We start from the raw sequence: 20,442 nt of genomic DNA on the forward strand, positions 1-20,442 counted from the left end.
CTCAGCTGCAGACATGTTTAGGGCGCTTCCCAGGGCCAGGCCCTCCCCTGGGGGCTCTACCTGAACCCCACTTCACCCTCCACTCCCACAGTGGGCAGGGTGCTGCCCAGGGCCCCAGCTACAGGCTGGAGAGAAAAGCAGAACCAGGAGGGGACTGGGAAGGGGCCGCAGCCTTCCCAGGAGCTGGGTGGGAGGGTGGCCCCTGGAGCTGGGGTTGGGGACAAAGGGAGCGAGCAGACCGCCACGCTAGCCAGATGTCCAGGGATCCAGGGATCCAGGGCCAGGGGCCCCGCACTCCGGGACACAGCTGTCCTCAGTGCTGGCTCTGACCTGTCACTGTTCAGAGCCTGACCCAGGAAGTGCCCCTGGCACTGGCGGCCTGGCACTGGTCGGGCCCCCATGCCTGATCCTTCCCTTCTGGGTTCTACCAGGAATTCTTCAGGCCCCGGGACACAGGGGACCTTCCTGTTTGGACACAGCGGGAAAAAGACCTCCTATTGTCCCAACCAACAAAGCCACCTGAGGGCAGAGGAGGAGCCTCGAGGATTCGGGGAACCCGTGGCAGGGGGCCCACACAGTGCTCCTATATAAGGCCCTGCATCCGCCGCCTCAGCCAGCCTTCTCGCTCCCGAGCTCAGACGCGCCTATAGCAGCTGCAGCCATGAGGTGTCTCCTGCTGGCCGTGACCGTGGCCCTGGCCTGTGGCACCCAGGACGTTTTTGTCTTTCAGACCAGGAAGAACCTGGATGTCCAGAAGGTTTGGGAAGAAGGGACGTCCTGCGGCGTGGGTGGCTAGGGTGGGTGGTGAGCTTCGGGGCCTCAGGGACCAGAGGAGGCTGTGACATCCAGGGTCTGTGGGACTTTGCTGGAGCCACAAAGCTAGGGATGGTGGCTTGAACCAGAGTCTCCTGTCCCCGATGCCAGAGCCACGAGACCCAGGGGTGGGCGGGGCTGGCTCCTCCTGGCTTGACCCTGGGCGGGTGGGTGCTGCCTGCTCCCCGCTTCCTCACACCGCCTTTTCCCTGCACTGTCTGTGCCGGCGTCCCCTTCTCTTTCAAGGTCACCAGTGCGGGGGGTGGGGGCAGGGCCCCCCCAGAGACCTTGCTGGAGCTTCACCACTTCTTTAAAGCCCCCTCATCCAAACAGCCGTGGTCCGAGGGGCTGGGTCGGGACTTCAACAGCACATGAGATTTGGGGACACGGTTTGCCCCCACAAGGTCCCTCTGCCCCCCCCCCGTGTTTCCCATCTCTCACCACATGTCTCCCCAAGATCCAACCAGCCACCCTCACCCATAGAGGGGGTTCTCTAGATCCTTCTTCAGGCTCAGCTGAGGATGAGCAGAACATCCCTCAGCTCAGCAGGGAAGGGGTCTGTGGCGGGCCCAGGCAGGGGGTCAGCAGGTGCCCCGAAAACCCAGCCCCTCCTCCTCAGGCTGGCTTCTGGGGGTTGGAGAAGAGTAGGACTGGGCCTGGCCTGCACCCAGAGGGTCGGGTTGCCCCCTCCCTGCCCTGCCAAGGGGCAGGAGTCCACTGCCCCCACCCAGAGCAGCCCGGCCCTCCCCAGGTGGCTGGGGCATGGTACCCCATGGCCATGGGGGCCAGCGCCGCTGCCCAACTGAACACCCAGAGCATCCCCGTGAGGCTGTTCATCAAGGACCTGAGGCCCCCTGCCCAGGACGGCCTGGAGATCACCATGAGCAGATGGTGCGTGGGCCCGGCTGCTGGGGTGGATGGGTGGGGCTCCTGCTGGGACCAGCCCCAGGCTCTGGGCCCACAGGCCAACCACACAGAGGGACCAGCCTCAGTGTGGGGAGAGGCCACTGGCCAGCTGGGGCTGGGGTCAGGGCCTGGCACTCCTGCTACCGCCCCTTCTGCCCCTGGAGTGGGAGTGGGGGTGTTGGATGGAGAGAGCAGGGTGGGGTGGGGTGAGAGCCCAGAGCCCACACTGCCAGGAGGCAAAGCAGACCATGGCCCAGGGCTGTGAGGGCCCTTTTCTCTGGCTCCAGTGAGCCCTCAGGCACCTGGTCACTGCAGCTTTTGGAGGTGACAGGGGATGCAGTTGGGACAGGTGACCAGCCTGGGGGCCCAGACCGCCCCTCCCCGGGGGCCCTTCTAGAGCCTGGCATCTCTCCCAGCTCCTCAGCTGGGCCTGATGGCCACAGAGTCTGTGCAGTGGCCCAGGGGACACTGTGGCTCAGGGGACACTGTCTTCCAGGGAGGACGGCCGCTGTGTAGAGAGGAAGATGTTCGCAGAGAAAACCGCGGCCCCTGCCTCCTTCCAGATCAAGAGTACGTGCCAGTCAGTGCCAGGGCCGCCGCCATCCACGGGGACCGGGTCTCAGGGCCAGCCTGTCCTCCCTCCCTCCCTCCTTCGGTGGTGCCCAGGGTCTCCACTTGGGGTGCACCAGGGGACCCCGCCCCTTAACCTGCTGGGTCCCAGGACGCAGGGGTGGAGGTGCAGTGAGTGACGACTGAGGTCGAGTCCTGCAGACAGCGGGTGACTCAGGCCAGGCGCCCAGGCCCCTGTGCCCAGGGAGGGTCTAGGAGAGGCCGAGGCATATCAGGCCCAGAGCCACTCCTGGTCCTCGCCCCATGGCTGTGTAGGGACAGTGACCAGCATGCCCTCTCCTGGTGGAGGAAGAGCCCACTTAAGATAGCCGTCTGGTCCCTCTTGCAGACCAGGAGGGCAACAAGGCGGCCCCTGTTCCTGACCAGGAGGAGGGCAACAAGGCCCCTGTTCCAGACCAGGAGGAGGGCAATGTGGCCTCTGCTGCAGCCCTGGAGGGGGCCAAGGTCCACGTGCTGGACACCGACTACAAGAACTTCCTGTTCCTGTGTGTGGAGGCAGCCGCCGCCCCCGCCAAGCAGAGCCTGGCCTGCCAGTACCTGGGTGTGCACCCCACCCCGGGCTCCCTGAGCCAGTGAGGGGGGTGGGCAGGGGGAGAAGAGGGCATGGCCCAGGGTCCCTCAGTGGCTGGGGCTGGGGCTGCCTGGTGACGCGGCACAGACATGCAGGCTGGGGAACAGGGTTTGGACTAGCGGAGGTTGCTATGGTCCAGCAGCCTTTGCTGACAGAGTTTCAGTGATGTCACCAAAGACGACATCAGCTCCAGAAACGTCCTTAAATGTTAGTGTCCTGAAAACACTGTGAGGTGGCTGCTTCACTGCCACAGAGGGGGTGCCTGGGGGCCTCCCCAGGGCTCCCCAGTCAACCGTGGGTGAGGGGCTGGGCAGATGCCAGGTGGTGGGGGCCAAAGAGCCCTGGGGCCCCGGGCCCTTGTCCCCCTGGGGCTGTGTAGACTCTCCCCCCAGCTCCCACCCGGGAGGAAGATGAGGGGGGACTGGGCCCAGGGGGAACCGGGACCCCGGAGGGCTGTGGACTGAGCCCTGGAGACCACCCCTGGGAAGTGGGGTTGAGCTCTGCCAACCCCAGGATGTCGGCGTGGCCTTCCAGAGCAGGGTCCCCAGGGAAGGGTCCCTGGCACCCTAGACCCCCTGGGAGCCCCCATGGCCCCAGTACTGACCCCTGCCCCCTCAGCCAGGACCCCAAAGGCTGACAAGGCAGTCATGGAGCAGTTCAAGAGGGCCGTGAGCGAGTTCTCTATGCATTCCTCCATCACCTTCATCCCGATCCAGGCTGAAGGTGCGCATCAGACCCCCGAGCATCAGGTTCCTCCCTCGGCCCCCAGTCAGGGAGCTCTGTCTCCCATGGGGGGCCCCTAATTCCCCACAGGCCTCCCCGGAGGCCCACGGGAGGTGGAGGTGAGGGGTGCAGAGCCCCTGAGATGTGGGGAGATCCCTCTCTGGTGTTGTGGCCAAGCTGTGACCTCCCCACGCTCCCCCTCCTCCCACAGAGAGGTGTCGTGTCTAGGGGAGCTGCTGCCGACCTGCCTCCTGGGGTAATGAAGCTGCCCTGCCCCCTCGTCCTGGGCTTGGGGGTGGGGTCTCCGTGGGGCTCAGACTCCCCTCTGCTGCCCGCCTCCCCACTGGGGGAATGGCTGGAACCTGGCAGCCCGTGGGGTCTCCCCCGGGGGTTTCTCCCAGAGTCTGTGAATGGAGGCTGGCCACATGCCCCCTCTCTGGAATGGCCTTGAACTGCAGGGCTGTCTTTCCTGTCTCCTGGCCCCACTCCCACTGAGGTCCCTCTGCTCCTCCTGGGCCCCGGTGTGGGCCAAGGTGGGGTGAGGAAGGGCAGGGGGTGGCAGGGGGTGGGGTTGGACAGCCACTCAGCCTGAGGGGGGCGCTGAGTTGGGGTGTCCGCTCCCCAACTGCTGTGGGAAGGGGCTGGTGAGGGTCCACCCCGCAGGGTCCCAGGGGAGTCACCGATCCATTTCAGGAGCCTTGGCCCCTCTGCAGAGATGGCATCACCTGTCCTCCCGTGTCAGAGGATTCAGGAGGGACTGAGACCATGGAGGCCGCTGGATGTCACTCCTCCTGGCACCAGGCACCTCCGGGTCCCAGCCTGGTTCTACGACTCTGAGCCTTCCCTCATTCAGTAATAAAGAAACTGACCAGCAAGGCTGTCTGTCCGAGTCTTTTCTGGTGACGGGTGTGGGTCTGGGGACTGGGTCCGGGAGCTAGGGGTGGGACCGGGAGCTGGGGGCAGGACCAGGCACAGGGCCGCTGCGTCACGGACCTTGGGACATGCAGGGTTAGCACACACTACTACAAGCTCTTTCAGCTTTCGGGAGCTGAGAAGGCCCTGAAGCTGCTCTCGGGTTAAAACTGCAATCTAGCCGACTCCAAACTTTGCAAAGGGCAAGGAATGAAAACTGACCTATCACATAACCTAAATATCTCAGTAGTCACGGGGCAACTCGTTTAAGGCACTGGCAAATCAAATTCTTCTCTGTTTTCAAAGTGCAACCCTACCACCTTCAAGGCCATCTCCACCACTGCTCCAAGGAAGACCTGGTCTCAAACTCCCTGAGCCTATAAGTGCATTGTTTTTTCTTGGGCTGATAGGGAAGGGAGAGGTTTCCCCGGGCAGAGGGACCGGGCAGGAGAAGCGGGAGGCAGAATAGAAGCTGCTTTTCCGAGACTTCATAGCATCTCAAGTGGAAGACGGGTCCACAGACAGCAGCAGCAACGGGTTTTCAAATAATAAGAACAATTTGCATGTAGCAAGTCAACACAGATACACATTTTAACACATATGTGTGGTTATGCATAACTAAACAAGGTGCGTATATATAACAGCTTATGTATCGTATTCAAGCTCTAAAAATAGAGATGGAATGAATACATTTCTAGGAAAATATCAATGACTAATGTGGGCTGAAAAAGAAACCTTGAGCAGAACCATAAGTGCAGAAATTGAGAGAGTTCCTGGCTGCCCTCAGTCCACGGGTGCCGGTTGCCTGCCCTGGCCAGGGAGGTAGTCCTAAAGCTCCGCTGGGCCGGGCTGGTGTAGGACCAGCCCCTTTTGGAAGAAGGACACAAGTGTCTAAGGAATCTATCAGCAGGCTGAATCTAGCAACGTACACAGTACAGTGTATTTTTAAATTAATTCATTTACTTTTAGAAAGAGAGGAAGGGAGGAAGAAAGAGAGGGAGAGACATTGATGTGTGAGAGATACATTGACCGGTTGCCTCTTGCACGGCCCCAGCTGGGGACCTGGCCCACAACCCAGGCATGTGCCCTGACTAGGAATTGAACCGGCGACCTTTCTGTCGTCAGGCTTACACCCTATACATAAATGTGACGACTTACATGGAATGGACCAATTCCTCACAACATATAAACAACCAGCCTGGCTGGTGTGGCTCAGTGGGTTGGATGTCATCCCGCAAACCAAAAGGTCGCTGGTTCGATTCCCAGTCAGGGCACATGCCTGGGTTGCAGGTCAGGTCCCCATTTTGGGGTGCATGAGAGGCAACCACACCTTGATATTTCTCTCCCACTCTTTCCCCTTCCCTTCCCCTCTCTCTAAGAATAAATAAATAAAATATTTTAAAAAATTTTAGAGGGAGCGGAAGGAAAGAGGAAAGAGAGGGAGAGAAACATTAACGTGTGGTTACCTCTCAAGCACCCCCCACTGGGGACCTGGCCCACAACCCAGCCATGTGCCCTGACTGGGAATCGAACCCATGACCCTCTGCTTTGCAGCCTGCACTCAGTCCACTGAGCCACATCAGCCAGGGCTAAATTCCTATTTTTAAAACTCCACAAAAAGCCATTTCCAGGCCCAGATAGTTTCATAGGAGAGTCACACCAGATGTTTAAAGAAGAAATGTTAACACAAGAAACAGAAGAGGAGGGAACCTTCCCACTCATTTTATGAAGCTTATATTACCGATTCTAAAACCATCGAAGATTTTTTGAAAGACTCATGTTCCTCCTTCACAGAGACGCAAGGATCCGTAATGAAATATCAGTGGAGATTTTAGTGGTGCGTGAAAGAAACGGGCACCAGGAACAGAGGGCTGTGCCAGGGAGGTGGGGCTGGCTCGGCCCTGGGAAACCAGCCCCTGGAACCCACTGCTGGGTCGGGCTCACGGGGGAAAATCAGGTGATCCTGTCTGCCCATGCGGAAAAAGCGTTCGGCCAAACTCAATACCCACAAACAATCAAATAAAAACTCAGAGAAACGGGAATTGAGGGGCTCCTCGACTCGGTAAGAGCACCTACAAACCCTTAGAATCCTATTGTGCTTACTGGGGTGAGAGATGCCAGTGACCGCCGGCCGGCAACCAGGGACTCGGCAGGGACGGCTGCTCCCGCCCCTCCTCCAGGAAGCTCCACCGGGGACAACGAGGGGAGGAGAGTGATCACGGGCACACGGATCCGAAAGGCGGAAGCAAAGGGTCTCTTCTGGCAGGTGGCATGATTGTCTGTGTGGAGAACCCCAAGGAACCTACAAAGAAAAACCCAAAACTAGAACGAATGTGTGAGTTCACTAAAGCAGCAGGATCCAGGATAAACACAAAAATCAATTGCATTTCCACATACTAGTAATAAAATGCACGGACACTGGAATTAAAAGTACAATCTATAATCACTCAAAAAAACCCTGGAAGACTTGGGCGGAATGCTGAGGATGCACGGGCAGCGTCTGTGTGCTGAAGACTGTACGCTGCTGATAAAAAAGAAATCCAGGACCTAAACGGTGCCCACCAACCACAAGACTGCAACGATGAAACGCCAATTCTGCTCTGACTGGCACCCACGGTCAGTGCCATTCCTGTCAAAATGCCAGCAAGGGGACTTCCGCCAAGATGGAGGCATAGGTGGAAACACTGTGCCTTCTCCCACAACCAAGTTTGGATACAACAAAAGTTTTGGAGAACTAAGACACACCCAGAGACCAGAAAACCGAATTATACGGAAGTCCGACAGCTATGAACCGTTCAACGGGGACGGTAAGAGAGGCAGAGCCAGCAGCGGAGCAGGGTCGGGAAGGACAGACCTAGGAGCGCAGCCAGCCCGGACCCGGTCGGGGTGCGGGGCAGACTGACCAAGGTCGCACATTCGCGCGCAGTGAGACGGACCACGCAGGCCCCAGGGGGCGAACCCAGTGGTGGAGGGTTGACAGCGGTGGCACACTCCCGTGCAGTGGAGCGGGGCGCGTGGCCCTGGTGACGGTGGTGGCTGCGGTGCTGGTGGGGGTCACGGCGGCGGACGCCGGAGGGAAGCCATTGTCCCTCTTTGACCCTGCCCCTACATACAACGTCACAACCCAGCGACTGAGTTGCCCTGCTCTAGTGAACACCTTAGGGCTCCGATCCTGCTACGGAACAGGCACGAACAGCCCAAAAGATGGCACAAGAAGAACTCAAAGTCCCAGAGCCAATAACTCTAAGCGACCAACAGATTGCCTGCCTCTCAGAAGCCCAATTTAAAACACTATTTATCAGGATACTCACAGAATTGGTAGAGTACAGTCACAAATTGGAGGAACTTAGTCACAAATTAGAGGAACATATGAAGGCTAAACTAATTGAAATGAAGGGAGATGCACAGGAAACCAATAGCGATGGAAAGGAAAATGGGACTCAGTTCAAGGGAGTGGACCAGAAGGAAGAACGAAACATCCAACCAGAAAATAGTAAAGAAACAAGAATTCAAAAAAATGAGGAGAGGCTTAGGAACCTCCAGGACATCTTTAAACGTTCCAACATCCGGATTATAGGGGTACCAGAAGGGGGAAAGAAACAGCCACGAGTGGAAAATGTATTTGAACAAATAATAAAGGAGAACTTCCCCAGTCTGGCAAAGGAAATAGACTTCCAGGAAATCCAGGAAGCTCAGAGAGTCCCAAAGAAGTTGGACCCAAGAAGGAACACACCAAGGCACATCATAATTACATTAGCCAAGACCAAAATGAAGGAGAGAATCCTAGAAGCAGCAAGGGATAAGGGGACAGTCACCTACAAAGGAGTACCCATCAGACTGTCAGCGGATTTCTCAAAAGAGACCTTACAGGCAAGAAGGGGCTGGAAAGAAGTATTCCAAGTCATGAAATCCAAAGACCTACAGCCAAGATTGCTTTATCCAGCAAAACTTTCATTTAGAATGGAAGGACAGATAAAGTGCTTCTCAGATAAGGTCAAGTTCAAGGAGTTCATCATCACCAAGCCCTTATTATATGAAATGCTAAAGGGACTTATATAAGAAAAAGAAGATGAAAAATATGAACAGTGAAAGGACAGCAAACACACAGTTATTAACAACCACACCTAAAACAAAAGCAAACCAAGAGGACAGCTAGATCAGGAGTGGAACCATAGAAATGAAGAACACATGGAGGGTTAGAAACAGGGGGGTGGGAGGAGGAGAAGGGGGGAGAAGGCACAGAAAATAGCATAGATGGTAGGTAGAAAATAGATAGGGGGGAGGGAGAGAATAGTGGGGGAAATATAGAATCTAAAGAAGTTGAGACACGTGGTTATAAACTAAGGGGAGAGAAGGGTGGGGGAGGGAGTGTGCAGGTGGAGGGGAATGAAGGGGGGAATAGAACAACTGTAATGGTATAATCAATAAAATATATTTAAAAAAATGCCAGCAAGGGTTCTGTGGACCCAGGTGAGACCACCCTGACTCTTACATTGAAGGCAACAGCTAGTTAAGACATGAGGAGCCGGCCTATCAGATTTCATGTCCTGCTCTGTGTCTTGTTGTGTGGTCATGGAGAAGCTGCCATCTCTGCAGAGGCGAGACCCAGAAACGGACTCATACCGATGGGACCAACTGTCACGCTGTTCGTTGCCCAGAGAGCATGTCCCTCACTTGTACACAAGGGCTCTGGTGCGCCTGCCAAGCTCAGTACCACCTACCACCCCCCCCCCCCCCCCCGCCAATCCCTCTGTGGCCAGGCAGGCTCCCAGCAAAACGAGGCCTCCCCCTCCGTGGGCCCCGCCCTCCGTGGGCCCCTCCCAGGAAGGAGTGTCCCGTCCCCACAGCCCAGCACTGCTCAGCCGAGGCTGTGGCACCTNCACACCGACGGGACCAACTGTCATGCTGTTCGTTGCCCAGAGAGCATGTCCCTCACTTGTACACAAGGGCTCTGGAGCGCCTGCCAAGCTCAGCACCACCTGCCCCCCCCCCCCAATCCCTCTGTGGCCAGGCAGGCTCCCAGCAAAACGAGGCCTCCCCCTCCGTGGGCCCCGCCCTCCGTGGGCCCCTCCCAGGAAGGAGTGTCCCGTCCCCACAGCCCAGCACTGCTCAGCCGAGGCTGTGGCACCTCACAGGCAGAGTCCCACAGACCCACTCCCACCTTGTAATGGAAGCCGTGCCCACAGAAATCCTGCAGCCCAGCGTCTCGGCTGAGGTGGGGAGCCATGACGGGAATGTCCTGCTCCAGGCGCCCGTGCCCGTGCCCCTTAGATCACCCTGTTGCCGTCCTTCTCACTGTCCTGGGGGAAAACATCAGGCCTATTCTGTGCCTTAGATGCTGCAGCTCCTGAGCCTGGAGCCGGGGCCCACCTCGGTCCCAGGCTCCGGTGGCCGTGGACCTGCCACCGATGATGGCTCAGCCACCAGGGTGTACTCCACCCGGTCCCCCTGGGATGGGTGCCCTCACTTTCCCCGTCACCCATCAGAGGAATCGGCGACTCACTGGAAGCACCAGACACCCGCAGGGTGCTGGGGTTGCTGAGAGGGAAGCTCATACTGAATCAATCCTTTTTAAAAAATATTTTATTTTATTTTATTTTTAGAGAGAGGGGAGGGGAGGGAGAAAGAGGGGGAGAGAAACATCGACTGGTTGCCTGTTGTAGGCCCCCTTACTGGGAATCAAACCCACAACCTAGGCACGTGCCCTGACCAGGAATTGAACCTGTGACGCTTAGTGAGCTGATGCCCAACCAACAGAGCCACATGGGCCAGGGCCTGAATCAATGCTTTGGAACTGAAAGGAAAGCATCAGCTGACAGCTGAGTGGACCAGCCGCTCTCGTGGGTGGTCCCTCCCGCTTTGTCCTGAAGGCTGTGATGCACAACACGTGTCCCTGCAGAAGGAAAAGGCCCCAGCTGCTCCCACAGCAACGGGCGTTGACAGCCCAGGACAGCCACTGGGTGGCCTCAGAGTCCTCCAGGGCAAGGCCACACGGGGATGAACGGCCCAAAGGTACAGAGACGTTGGAAGGGAAACGCAGCCATGGTCTCAGCCAGCCCACTATCTCCTGTCCACATCTTACCCCGGGAACCTGGGGCTGTGGGCACCATTCAGCCCCCGTCCTGAAGGGCCATATGGACTTCTACATGTGAATCTCATCAGTGTCCTTGGGTGACCCCCACAGAGGGGGTGGGGCGCTTGCTCTCTCTGGTCCATGAGGATGCGTCAGCTGTGCATTTAACTCATCCAGAGCCTTCCGAGCTGGCCCCCCACATCGCAGCGCCTGCGCTGGGCCCCCAAGGCTGGGCAACCGAGGGGCCAGCCTGTGTGAGCCCCAAAGGGACAGCCAGGCTCAGAGTCATGCAGCCCAGGCCCCCACCGACCCCTCCACCATGCCTGCCACGCCTGTGCTTCCACCAGGACCCCCTGGGGAGACCCTCTGATGCTGGACCCCTTCCTGGGCTAAGGAAAGCCTGGAGTGAGGCGGGACTGCCACCTGACCGCCTGCAGGGACACCCCCTTGGTGACGGGCCCCAGCAGGAGAGCTGCATCCAGCCTGAGGGAGCAGGAGATGTTTCGGGGAGCCGTTCTCCCTGTTGCCGTGTGTGAGGGTGGGTCCCAGAAAGGCAGGGCCAGATGGCACCTCGGCCTGGGACACAGGTGGGTGCAGTGATGACCGGCAAGCCTGTCCTGTCGGAGTGGCGACCATTCCAGGGGCTCCCAGGGCAAGAAGGAGGCAACCGCAGGAAAGGGCCCTCACCGGGCCCATGGGTGGGATGCATCCTGACCCCTCCCCCACTGCAGTGGGGGATGGGCACTCCCAGGAGGAGCAACGGCTGGGAGGGGGGAGGTGAGCCTGCTGGACAGGCAGACACACCAGAGTCCTCCCTCCTCCCACACTCCTGGGACAGACGAGCCATGTGGCCAAACCGCCCCAACAGCACTCGCCCCACCTCACCCCAGTGACACCCTGTACACCTTTAGATGCAGGCGGGTGATGCCACTCCCATGGGTGTGATTCTGGAACCTCCAGGGAGTCCGGGCCGGACAAGGGGCCCCTGGAGGACGTGTGTGAAGAGAAGGCACTGGCTGCCTGGCCTTTGCTCCTGCTGGCCCCTGCGGCCATGGCCCCAGAGGGAGGGACCCTCTTGCTGATCACCCTGAGCCTGAGCCTGGCCAGCAACCAGCAGACTCTGGAGGAGGTGCCCGTGCAGTCAGACTTTGAGGCCCAGAAGGTAACTGTGCTGGCTCGGGTACCAGACTGGCCCTGGGACAAGGACGTGGGTGCCAGTCTCCTGGAACCTCACTCAGGGGGTAGGTGGGCAGGACACAAGGGACAGAGGTGGGGGAGGATGCTGGGCACTTAAGGCCTGAGAGAAGAGTGTTCACAGGAAGGAGGCTGACCACTCCCCCCACCCTGGCCTGTGGCCCACGGGCCTTCGCCTCTCCCCCAGGGGTTCGTGACCCCCAGCAGTGCTCATCACTGGGGAGGGGCCTGACAGCCAAGACTGCAGGCTCCGAGAGCCCCGCCCACCCTGAGCCTGCACCTCTGCAGGTGGAGGGACGCTGGCTCACCACCCGGTTGGCCGCCAGCCACACACGCCTGATCTCCCCGGAGGACCCCTTGAGACTGGCCCTCCATTCCATTGGGACCCGGGACCAGGACCTGGAGTTCGTCTTGTTTTGGATGTAAGCGTGGACCCTGCAGGTCCTGGCAGGGTGCTCAGGCACAGGGGCCTCCCAAGGGACAGTGACAATGGTTAGAACAGAGGACGCAAGTCACTGATCTGGGAGCTCGAGATGCTAAAAGGTAGACAGGGAAGATGCACACCCAGCAGTCCTCACAGAAGACCCCAGGTGGGGTGGGGGGCTGGGGGCCAAAGGTGTGGTCAGTGCACAGCGCCCAGGTCGTTGGGGACACCAGTCCTGGGTCCCCACTCCAAGACCTGAAGCTCTGACCAAGGGAAAACTGGACCCCACCCCTACTGGGAGGTCTGGCTCCGTCCCAGACAGGCACCTGCTCCTCACTGCAGCCCTGCAGCCCCTCCTGGCCCCATGGACCCGCTGCCCTGTCCCGGCTGGGTGATCTTCGGAGCCCAGGCGAGCCTAGAGCCTCAGGAGGGCACCAGGCTCGGCGGGGCAGAGTGGGATATGGCACCACCCTGGGGGCTGGGGCACAGAGACAGGCAGGGGGGCAACCCCGTGTCAGCTCCTTTCTCTCTCCCCAGGGGAGAGGGGGTGTGCAAAGGGGTCAACATCACCGTGCACCCGACGGGACTCCAAGGCCAGTACCAAGGCACCCGTGAGTAGCCCAGCCCCAGCCCCGGGTCCCACGCTGCGGGGAGGGGATGCTCGATGTCCAAAACTGGCCATGGGGGCAGGCTGGGCCTGAGGGTGGAGCAGAGAGGCGTCACCTGTCACCGACCTGGGGTCTGTCCCCCACAGTTGAGAGAGGTGGCACCATCCTCATCCGCTTCGTCGGCACCGACTACAGCAACCTCATTCTTTACGTCCGCTTCCAGGACAGCGGCGGGGAGGTCACCAGCCTGTGGGCGCTGCTGGGTAGGTGGTGGTTCTCCCCAGTGCTGCGCTCTCCCGAGTCTGCCCAAGGCCTGTGTTTAGTGCCCCTTGTTGCGGGTGGTGGGGGGCAGCCGAGGCCCTCTCAGTGCTGTGCCCTCATGCCCCTCGGGCATACACCCCGGCCCCATGGGCCCGTCCGTCCACCCTCACACTCACACACCCTCACCTCCTCCTCTCCATCCCACCTGCGCTGCGTGCTGGGCGTGTCCTGGGAGCTGGCTTCTCTGTGGACAGATGAGGAAAAGCTCCGCCCCTCCTCCAGCAGTGGACTTAGCAGTCACTCAGTCACTTGGGGCAGGAGGAGGCACATTGTCCTGAGAGCAGACGGAGGTGTGGGAGGGGCCAGGGCACATCAGAGACAGGGTGGGGCCTCATCACCGGTCCTGCAGGCTGGGGAGGGTCATCGGGGTTAGGTGGGGCTGCTGGGTCACACAGTAATTGCCCTATGTGAGCAGCGGGGACCCGCTGGCTGTCCTTGACAAGGGAAGAGGGCCTGACTGGCCCCTTCCAGAAGCGTTGAGCCTGCTCTGCTTCTTGAGGACATGGGGCAGGTAGGGGATGAGGGCTGCGGCCAGGGCACCAATCTGGCCGGTGGGCAGTGGGCTTGGGCCTGACTGAGAGCCGGGAGGAGGGGCCCCTTGCCACCAGCCCCTCTGATTTCAGCCAGAAGAGTGCCTGCGGACCCCAAGTGGCTGGGGAAATACCTGGAGTATGTCCGGAAATTCCAGCTACAAGAAGCACCTGTCTTCAACCTGGATGGTGAGCGCTGCCCCGCCCCTACCCTACGTCCAGGCTGCCGGTGGGGTCTGGAGCCTCACCTTCTGGGCCTGGAAGCCCACTGGTGACAACAGCCACGAGACCAGAGCTGTTGGAAATGCCTCCGCAGGGCCCAGTGTGGTCAGGCCTGTGTTGGGCACCTAGCCACCTGAATTCACAGTCCCCTGAAATGTGGTAACTTGGGCACCAGTGTGTCTCCCTCTTGTGGATGTGGACACCAGAGCTCTGAGAAGTTCAGAGACAAGGCCAAGGTCACACAGCCGGGAGCAGGAGATGGGGGCTGACCCCTTTTCCCTGCATACTCTCCCTTGGGGAACATTTAGGCGGTCAACAAGCACGCGGGCCAGGCACTGTTATGGAGTGTGGGATGCCTGGGGAACAAGGCAGACACATTCTCCAGCCCTTGTGCAGGCCCCACGGGGACACTGGTTCCCCAACATCATTACTTTGTCGAGTGCTCATGGGCGGGGGTGGGGGACCAGGCTGTGTGGCAGGGTGGGAGGTGAGCCGAGGGGGGTGGCAGGGCACGCTGCCTGGAGGCGGAACTCCTGGGCTTGCAGCAGGAGCAAAAGGTCTCAGGGGTCATTGAGAGGGCATGGGGGCTGTGACAAGATGGGCTGCCATCGGGGTGCTGGACAGCAGCTGGCAGGGTCACCCCAGTGAAGATGATGGTTGTATGCGACTCACTGGTGGGTGCATGGATTACTTTCAAAATGAACAGACCACCTAGAGTCCCACCTGTTCTTTTCTCTCCACAGCCCAGTGTCCCCCATCTGATGCCTAGGTCAGGGCCACTCCTGCGGCTCCCCCGTGTCTCCCACTTGAGCACATGCCTTTTGACCCCTCTGCTACCCGAGGAGCCCTTCCCGCCCGGGCCCACCCCACCCTCGTTGCCCCCCTCCCTTGCTGTGGTCACCAGGCCTGCCAACCCATGATTGAGGGATCCACGGGCTGGAGAGCACTCAGGGTGGTGAGGACAGGCAGGTGGCCTGGAGCACAGCACTACGGTCCAGCGGATGAGCCACGGTGACCCTGTGAGGGGACAGTGACCCTGTGAGGAGCCAGGCTGGCACTCCTCCACCTGCCTCACCTGGGTCCTCCTCTGGGACAGTCCCTGCCCGGGTCAGAGGAGCACTGAGTGACCGTGCTCCCCAGAAGAGCCAGGTAAACACAGGCCCGCACACCTGCACACAGGTGAGCTGAGACAGGTCACCCCCCGACCCCCGAGAGTCGGGCCTGAAGAGGCCATGCTGGATGGAGGGGGCCCATCTCTGCCCGGGGAGCCGGGGACCACCCGCTGGCCGGGCAGGCTCAGGAAACCGGGTCGGGGCCTCCACACTGCAGTCTGGAAACGCCGGGGAGACAGGTAGGACCAGCTCCTGCCCAGGGCATGCCCTCCGCACACAGGCCCAGGCTCCCAGGTCGCGGGGCGGCGTCTGCGCCTGGGCAGGGCGGTCAGGAGTGGCTGCTCCCGGCACGGCAGCTCCCTCCGAGCTCGCAAACCCGAGAGGACACGCGTAAGGGACACGCGCTCATAGGATTAGCTCGAAACCTGCGGACTTTGTGTGGACAAAATGTGAGACGGCCGCCTCGCTCTGGGACACGGAAGAACGTGGCGCGCGAATAGATCTGTGGCATTCCCGCAGAGCCGTCTGCACCGTGAATATTTAATAATCCTCGTGTTCACCTGCACATTCAAGCATCCGACCAATATGAAATGCGACGTTTCCCCCAGCTGCACACCTGAACCTCAGCTCCCTGCCAAGAAATAAACATTTTGAAGCATTTTAGACAGTAGTCACCCAAACGCATCCGTGGCGGGCACTAGGTGGGTGTGGGCAGAGCAGGGGCCGTGGGCCCCGCAGGGGTCACTGGGTGGGAGTCCTAGGCGCCCAGCAACAGGCAGAACCCTGAGGCCCAGCAGGACCGTGTCCTCAGGCAGTGGCCCTCAAGAGGATGTCTGGGCCTCAGCTGGGCTTCAGCTCCAGGCCCAGAGAAGCAGCAGAACCAAGTGAAGGGGCACCAAGGCTGCCGCAGGGCCAGCTGCAAAGGCCAGGGACCCCCCGCCCAGCGCCGAGCAATCAGTGGAGACCAGACCCTGAGGAGACACGGGCTGAGGGGGTGGTGTGGTTCGGGGAAGCTGATGAATGTTCACTGGGTCCTCCGGATACCAGCCCAGCCTATGCCCCGCCCCCCTCCTCCCTGCCCCACGCAGTCTCTCTCTCTCTGAGCATGCTCAGACTTCTCTCTTTTATCTCTCAAGGCCTGCTGTCTCTCTGCCACTGTGTCCTGAGCCCATCTCTTCCGCTCGCTTCTTCTACCTCTGTGACTTTCTGAGTAAACATTCGCTTACAGTCTGAGTCTCAACTCCGAGTTCTTTCTTAGCCAGACCTCAAGCTCCAAGGGCACCGAACTCAGGTCCAGTGCAACTCCAGCCGCGGGCAATGTCCTGGGGCCGTTTTCACCACTAACATATCTGCCACTCCAACAACCAGCATAAAATTGTGTGGTGTCAGCTTGGGGACAGAGAGGCAGGCCTCAGACACCAGACAGCGAGGCGAGAAGTGAATGCAAATCACGTTGTAAGTTATCCCCTTTTACAAGGTCACTGTCCCCATTGGACTGGGGCCCACTCTAGTGACCTCATTTCACCTTAGTCACCTCTATACATACCCCACTTCCAAAGGCAGTCCCATTCTGAGGCCCTGGGGGCTTAGGGCTTCCACATACAAATTTGGGGGACACATCAGGCCATACCCTTATTCAGCTTTTTCACGCCATCAAAGAGGGTTAAGAAGAGCACCATATTGTGACTTTGGACCCTTCAGCCCCTTGAGGACTTTGGAGCCCCTCACAGTCCTGAGCCACCACAGTGCTCTGGGTTGCCCACGTCCATGTCACTTTGAGAACTTTTGAACTTGCGAAGGAAGTGCCACACTGTCTCCCCTCCCTGGGGAAACCTGGCAGCTTGAGAACATAGTTCCACTTTTAAGGGTTTCCCATCCCTCCTGGCCTTTCCAGTGGAGCACCACAGATCTCCGTGCATGGCTCTCGTTAAAAACATGAATAAAATGCCATGGCTGGTGTGGCTCAGTGGTTTGAGTGCCTGTTTGTGAACTGAAAGTTCACAGGTTCCATTCCTGGTCAGGGAACATGCCTGCGCTGTAGGCCAGATCCCCAGTAGGGAGTGTATGAGAGGCAAGTGATCAATGTATCTCTCACACAGATGTTTCTCTCCTTCTCTCTCTTCCTCCCTTCCCCTTTCTCTAAAATAAATAAAGTCTCTAACAAAATAAAACCATGAATAAAATGCCTATAACTTACAAAGTGAACTGGAAATCAATGCATGTGGCAGAAAGTCTGCCCCAACCGGTTGCCCGTTGAACGGAATAACACCCGTCGGAGGACTAGACACAGTAGTGAACGGCCCGGGACTGAGGACGCTCGGGGTCAGCCCGCGAGTGTTCATTCCTCCCTTCGCATGTCGTCTTCGGCCCCTGGTGCGTATACTGTACATTTTCTCTGAACTGGAGTCTTTCTCCAGCAAAAAAATCATCTTAGGCCTCCAAAATCATTTCCAGGCTACCCACCACTGCGGTTTAAACGCGAAATAATCACCCTTTTATTCTCTCTCCTGCTTCAGCCAAACTGGGCAGTTGAATATCGCCAGGAGGAAAGCTTCTGTTGGATGGCCGTGCATTTCCCCGTCTGCGGACTGAGGACGGCTGTGGGCAGTCTGTGGGCGGGGCCGGCGGCCTGTGGGCGGGGACAGTGGTCACAGGCCCCTCTTGGCCAGCCGCAACACCTTGGCGTGCCGCACCTGCAGGGTCAAGGGGAAGGCCGCGTCCCAGCTGTACTCTGGTGACAGCAGCTTGGCGGGTTTGTGCAGGAAATAGTACTTGTTCAGGTGTCTCTCATAGGTGCTGTTCAGCCCGCGCTTCAGGTCGTGGGCCACGCCTGTCAGATATGCTTCGATCAGGTTTAAGATGTGCAAGGGCGTGCCCCCCACCAAGGTGCCGTCATAAAAGAAGTCCCCCTCTCCAAACGGGATGCAGGCAGCAGACCCGGGCCTCCTTTCGTAGGGGAGATTCCTTCCATCTTTAAAGTACCACCAGGCGAGGAGCTGGGCCACCGCCGTGCCCAGGATCTCCGCCCCAATTTCGCTCTGGAAAACCTGGTTCACACTCATACTGAAGAGAAAGTCGACCTCCCCCTGGATGTGACTGAGGGTGCATTTGCCCAGGTTCTTCATGCGCAAGAGGTTGAAGTCAGGCCACCAGATGTCCTGTCTGATGGGCAAGACCCTGAACGTGTGCAGGGGGACAGGCTGCAGGGGCGGCAGCCGGTACCAGTCGTCCACCATGACGTAGAAGATGACCCGGTACCCAGCCATGAAGTGCTTGTTCACCAATCGCAAGAAGTGCTCCAGGTGCTGGTCGGCAGTCCTGCAAGACACGCGCGTGTGGGAAGGCGCTCATTCTCCGGGCACACATGTGTCCTGAGAGAGCCGTCGGTGCTCCGGGTCCCACAGGGGGTGGGTACGGGTGTGGCGGCGGGAGGGGGCTGGAGTTTGAGCTGCAGGTGAGTAGAGGAGCCTGTTGTGAGCCAGGCCTGAGAAAAGCCTTCAGAGGAGGGGGTGAAGGCCAGGCCCGCCCTGGGGACAGTGGTTACGGGCGCACGGGCACCTCTTTGGAGGCAGAAGGGCCGTGGGTGCTTGTAGGGCTTTTGCAGCGTTAAAAAAGATTCAGGGCGCATGGCCCCGCCCCCACCTGCCAGGGGCGAAGACAGCCAGGCCCATGGTGAGGTCTCCTCAGGGCCTGACTGTCGAAAGTGCCTTCCCAAACGACGGGGGCCAGCCAGCCCGTGGTCGTCTCGACGTCAGGCCGTTTCCTGTGGAGCAAACGAGAGTCGGGTCCTGCATTCGCTGCAGCGGCTGCAGAGGCTTCGGGCTCCAGCAGCAAGCACTTCCCGCCTGTGCTGGGCACCGTGTGAAAGGGTGACATTGCTCATCCAGTCCTATCGGGCTTGCTGCCGTGGGCACTGTCACAATCCTTGTTCTGCATGCAGGGAAACTGAGGCACGGAAGGATTGAGTGACTGGCAGATGCCAGAGTTGGTCCGTGCGAGTCAGCCTGGGAGACCCGACCCGTCTCTGCCTTCCTCACCACCCCGCCTGCCCTCGGAGCCCAGGGCCCACCTTCTTCCAGCTCTGGCTGCCTCCACCGAAGCAGCACCTGCTGAGGTCAGATCGGATCGGTGCCTGAGGCCAGCACGGCCGGCAGCTGCCGCAGCCTCCTCGAGGGTGCTGCCGTCCCCCTCCCCTTTTCCTACAAGGTCTCGGGATGATTTTATTTAACCGCCCCCTCATGTTTTAAGTCCACCTTTGAATGCCGCAGAAATGAACAGGCCACTCCAGAAAGCGAGGGAGACGTTCGGTTTGCTCTCGACAACAAACAACAGCGGGATTTCAGAGACACAGAGCTGGTTCGGCCATCAGAGCTGTCCCATCCAAACCTGGTGACGGGCCTGTCCCAACCGACACGGAAGAAAAGCAGCCCACAGAGTGCAACAGCCTCTCCCATCGACAAGACAACCTCTCGGAAACAGAGGGGTGGAGGGGAACCAACTCCCCGTGATAGAGAGCAGCAATAGCATCCTGCAGCTCAAGTCCTGCCCTGCTGAATGCTCCGTCCCAGCATCAGGGACCAGCCGCCCGCTCTCAGCAGGGGGAGAAGGGTGCTGGCCCAGCAACGCGGTGAGAGGAAGGAAGGGACAGCATCCGATTGGAAAGGGAACTTGGACTCCTATTTGCAGGTGACTGGATGGCCACACAGAAAGTCCTCGGGACTGGGAAACACCCCATCAGCCCAGTGCAGCTGCCCCGTGTGTGGGGCGGGGGGCCGACGCGTCGCCCTCACCTGGGGTGGAACCAGTCCGAGAGCCGGAGTTCTCCTGCTCGGTGCTTGCGTGCGAAAGGAAACCGAGTTAGCATGTAAACCACCGTGCGCAAGTATCCGCCCAGCCCGAGGCCTGGCGGGCCGCTCAGCACCGTTTCCACAGCTGAAGGCACAGCCCCACCGCCCCTGCCCTGGGGGTGCTCACGTGGAGGAGCCAGAGGGCTCCCCAAGGCGGTGTTAACAGGGAACCGGGCTTCTGGGAGTGTAAGCGGCTCGTCCCACCCAACTCTGGGGTCGGGCAGCCGGAGGGAGCTCGCCGTCCAGAGGGCTGCAAACTTCTAGCAGCAGTGGGTCGGAGTGTGCGTCCAGGCAGACGCAGGTGCGATCCTCTTGTTCGTCACCCATTGCAACACACGAATCACCCGGCATCTTATGGGCCTTTAAGTTAATTATTCAATCGTCCAGCTCCTTAGCCACTCCCTCCCATAACCCCGGGGTATTTTGTAAATGGGGGGGGGGCATCTGTTCTGACGGGATCAGAAATGTCCATGGTCACAGATATGTCAACCGGGAGTTACCATCAAAACCTGAATCGCTCAGGGACAAACATCGCTAAAAATGTGAAGCGACAAAG

General features: G+C 59.4%; 3 protein-coding genes across 3 annotated transcripts; 2 read left to right on the plus strand and 1 right to left on the minus strand.

The window, feature by feature from the left end:
• The first annotated feature begins 661 nt into the window (after positions 1-661).
• Positions 662-4,446, plus strand: LOC118980327 (beta-lactoglobulin-like). The gene is made up of 7 exons (XM_037036896.1): positions 662-757; positions 1,565-1,704; positions 2,216-2,289; positions 2,678-2,890; positions 3,539-3,643; positions 3,855-3,899; positions 4,337-4,446. The coding sequence occupies exons 1-6, from the start codon at positions 662-664 to the stop codon at positions 3,869-3,871; spliced, it is 645 nt and encodes a 214-aa protein (XP_036892791.1). The 3' UTR covers positions 3,872-3,899; positions 4,337-4,446.
• A 7,116-nt stretch (positions 4,447-11,562) lies between these two features.
• On the plus strand, positions 11,563-15,670 carry LOC118980166 (lipocalin). The gene is made up of 6 exons (XM_037036625.1): positions 11,563-11,790; positions 12,111-12,244; positions 12,784-12,857; positions 13,001-13,117; positions 13,799-13,894; positions 14,671-15,670. Exons 1-6 carry the CDS (start codon positions 11,680-11,682, stop codon positions 14,694-14,696), a joined length of 558 nt encoding a protein of 185 aa, XP_036892520.1. The 5' UTR covers positions 11,563-11,679; the 3' UTR covers positions 14,697-15,670.
• Positions 15,671-17,687: 2,017 nt separating this feature from the next.
• GLT6D1 (glycosyltransferase 6 domain containing 1) lies at positions 17,688-20,213 on the minus strand. The gene is given in 5 exon segments (XM_037036897.1): positions 17,688-18,357; positions 18,682-18,717; positions 18,719-18,802; positions 19,830-19,999; positions 20,091-20,213. Coding segments are annotated over 5 exon segments (1,083 nt in total).
• Between the last annotated feature and the right edge of the window lie 229 nt (positions 20,214-20,442).

Source organism: Sturnira hondurensis, unplaced genomic scaffold (genome assembly GCF_014824575.4).
Source record: "Sturnira hondurensis isolate 20B ecotype Veracruz unplaced genomic scaffold, ASM1482457v3 Scaffold0022908, whole genome shotgun sequence".
Taxonomy (NCBI): domain Eukaryota; kingdom Metazoa; phylum Chordata; class Mammalia; order Chiroptera; family Phyllostomidae; genus Sturnira; species Sturnira hondurensis.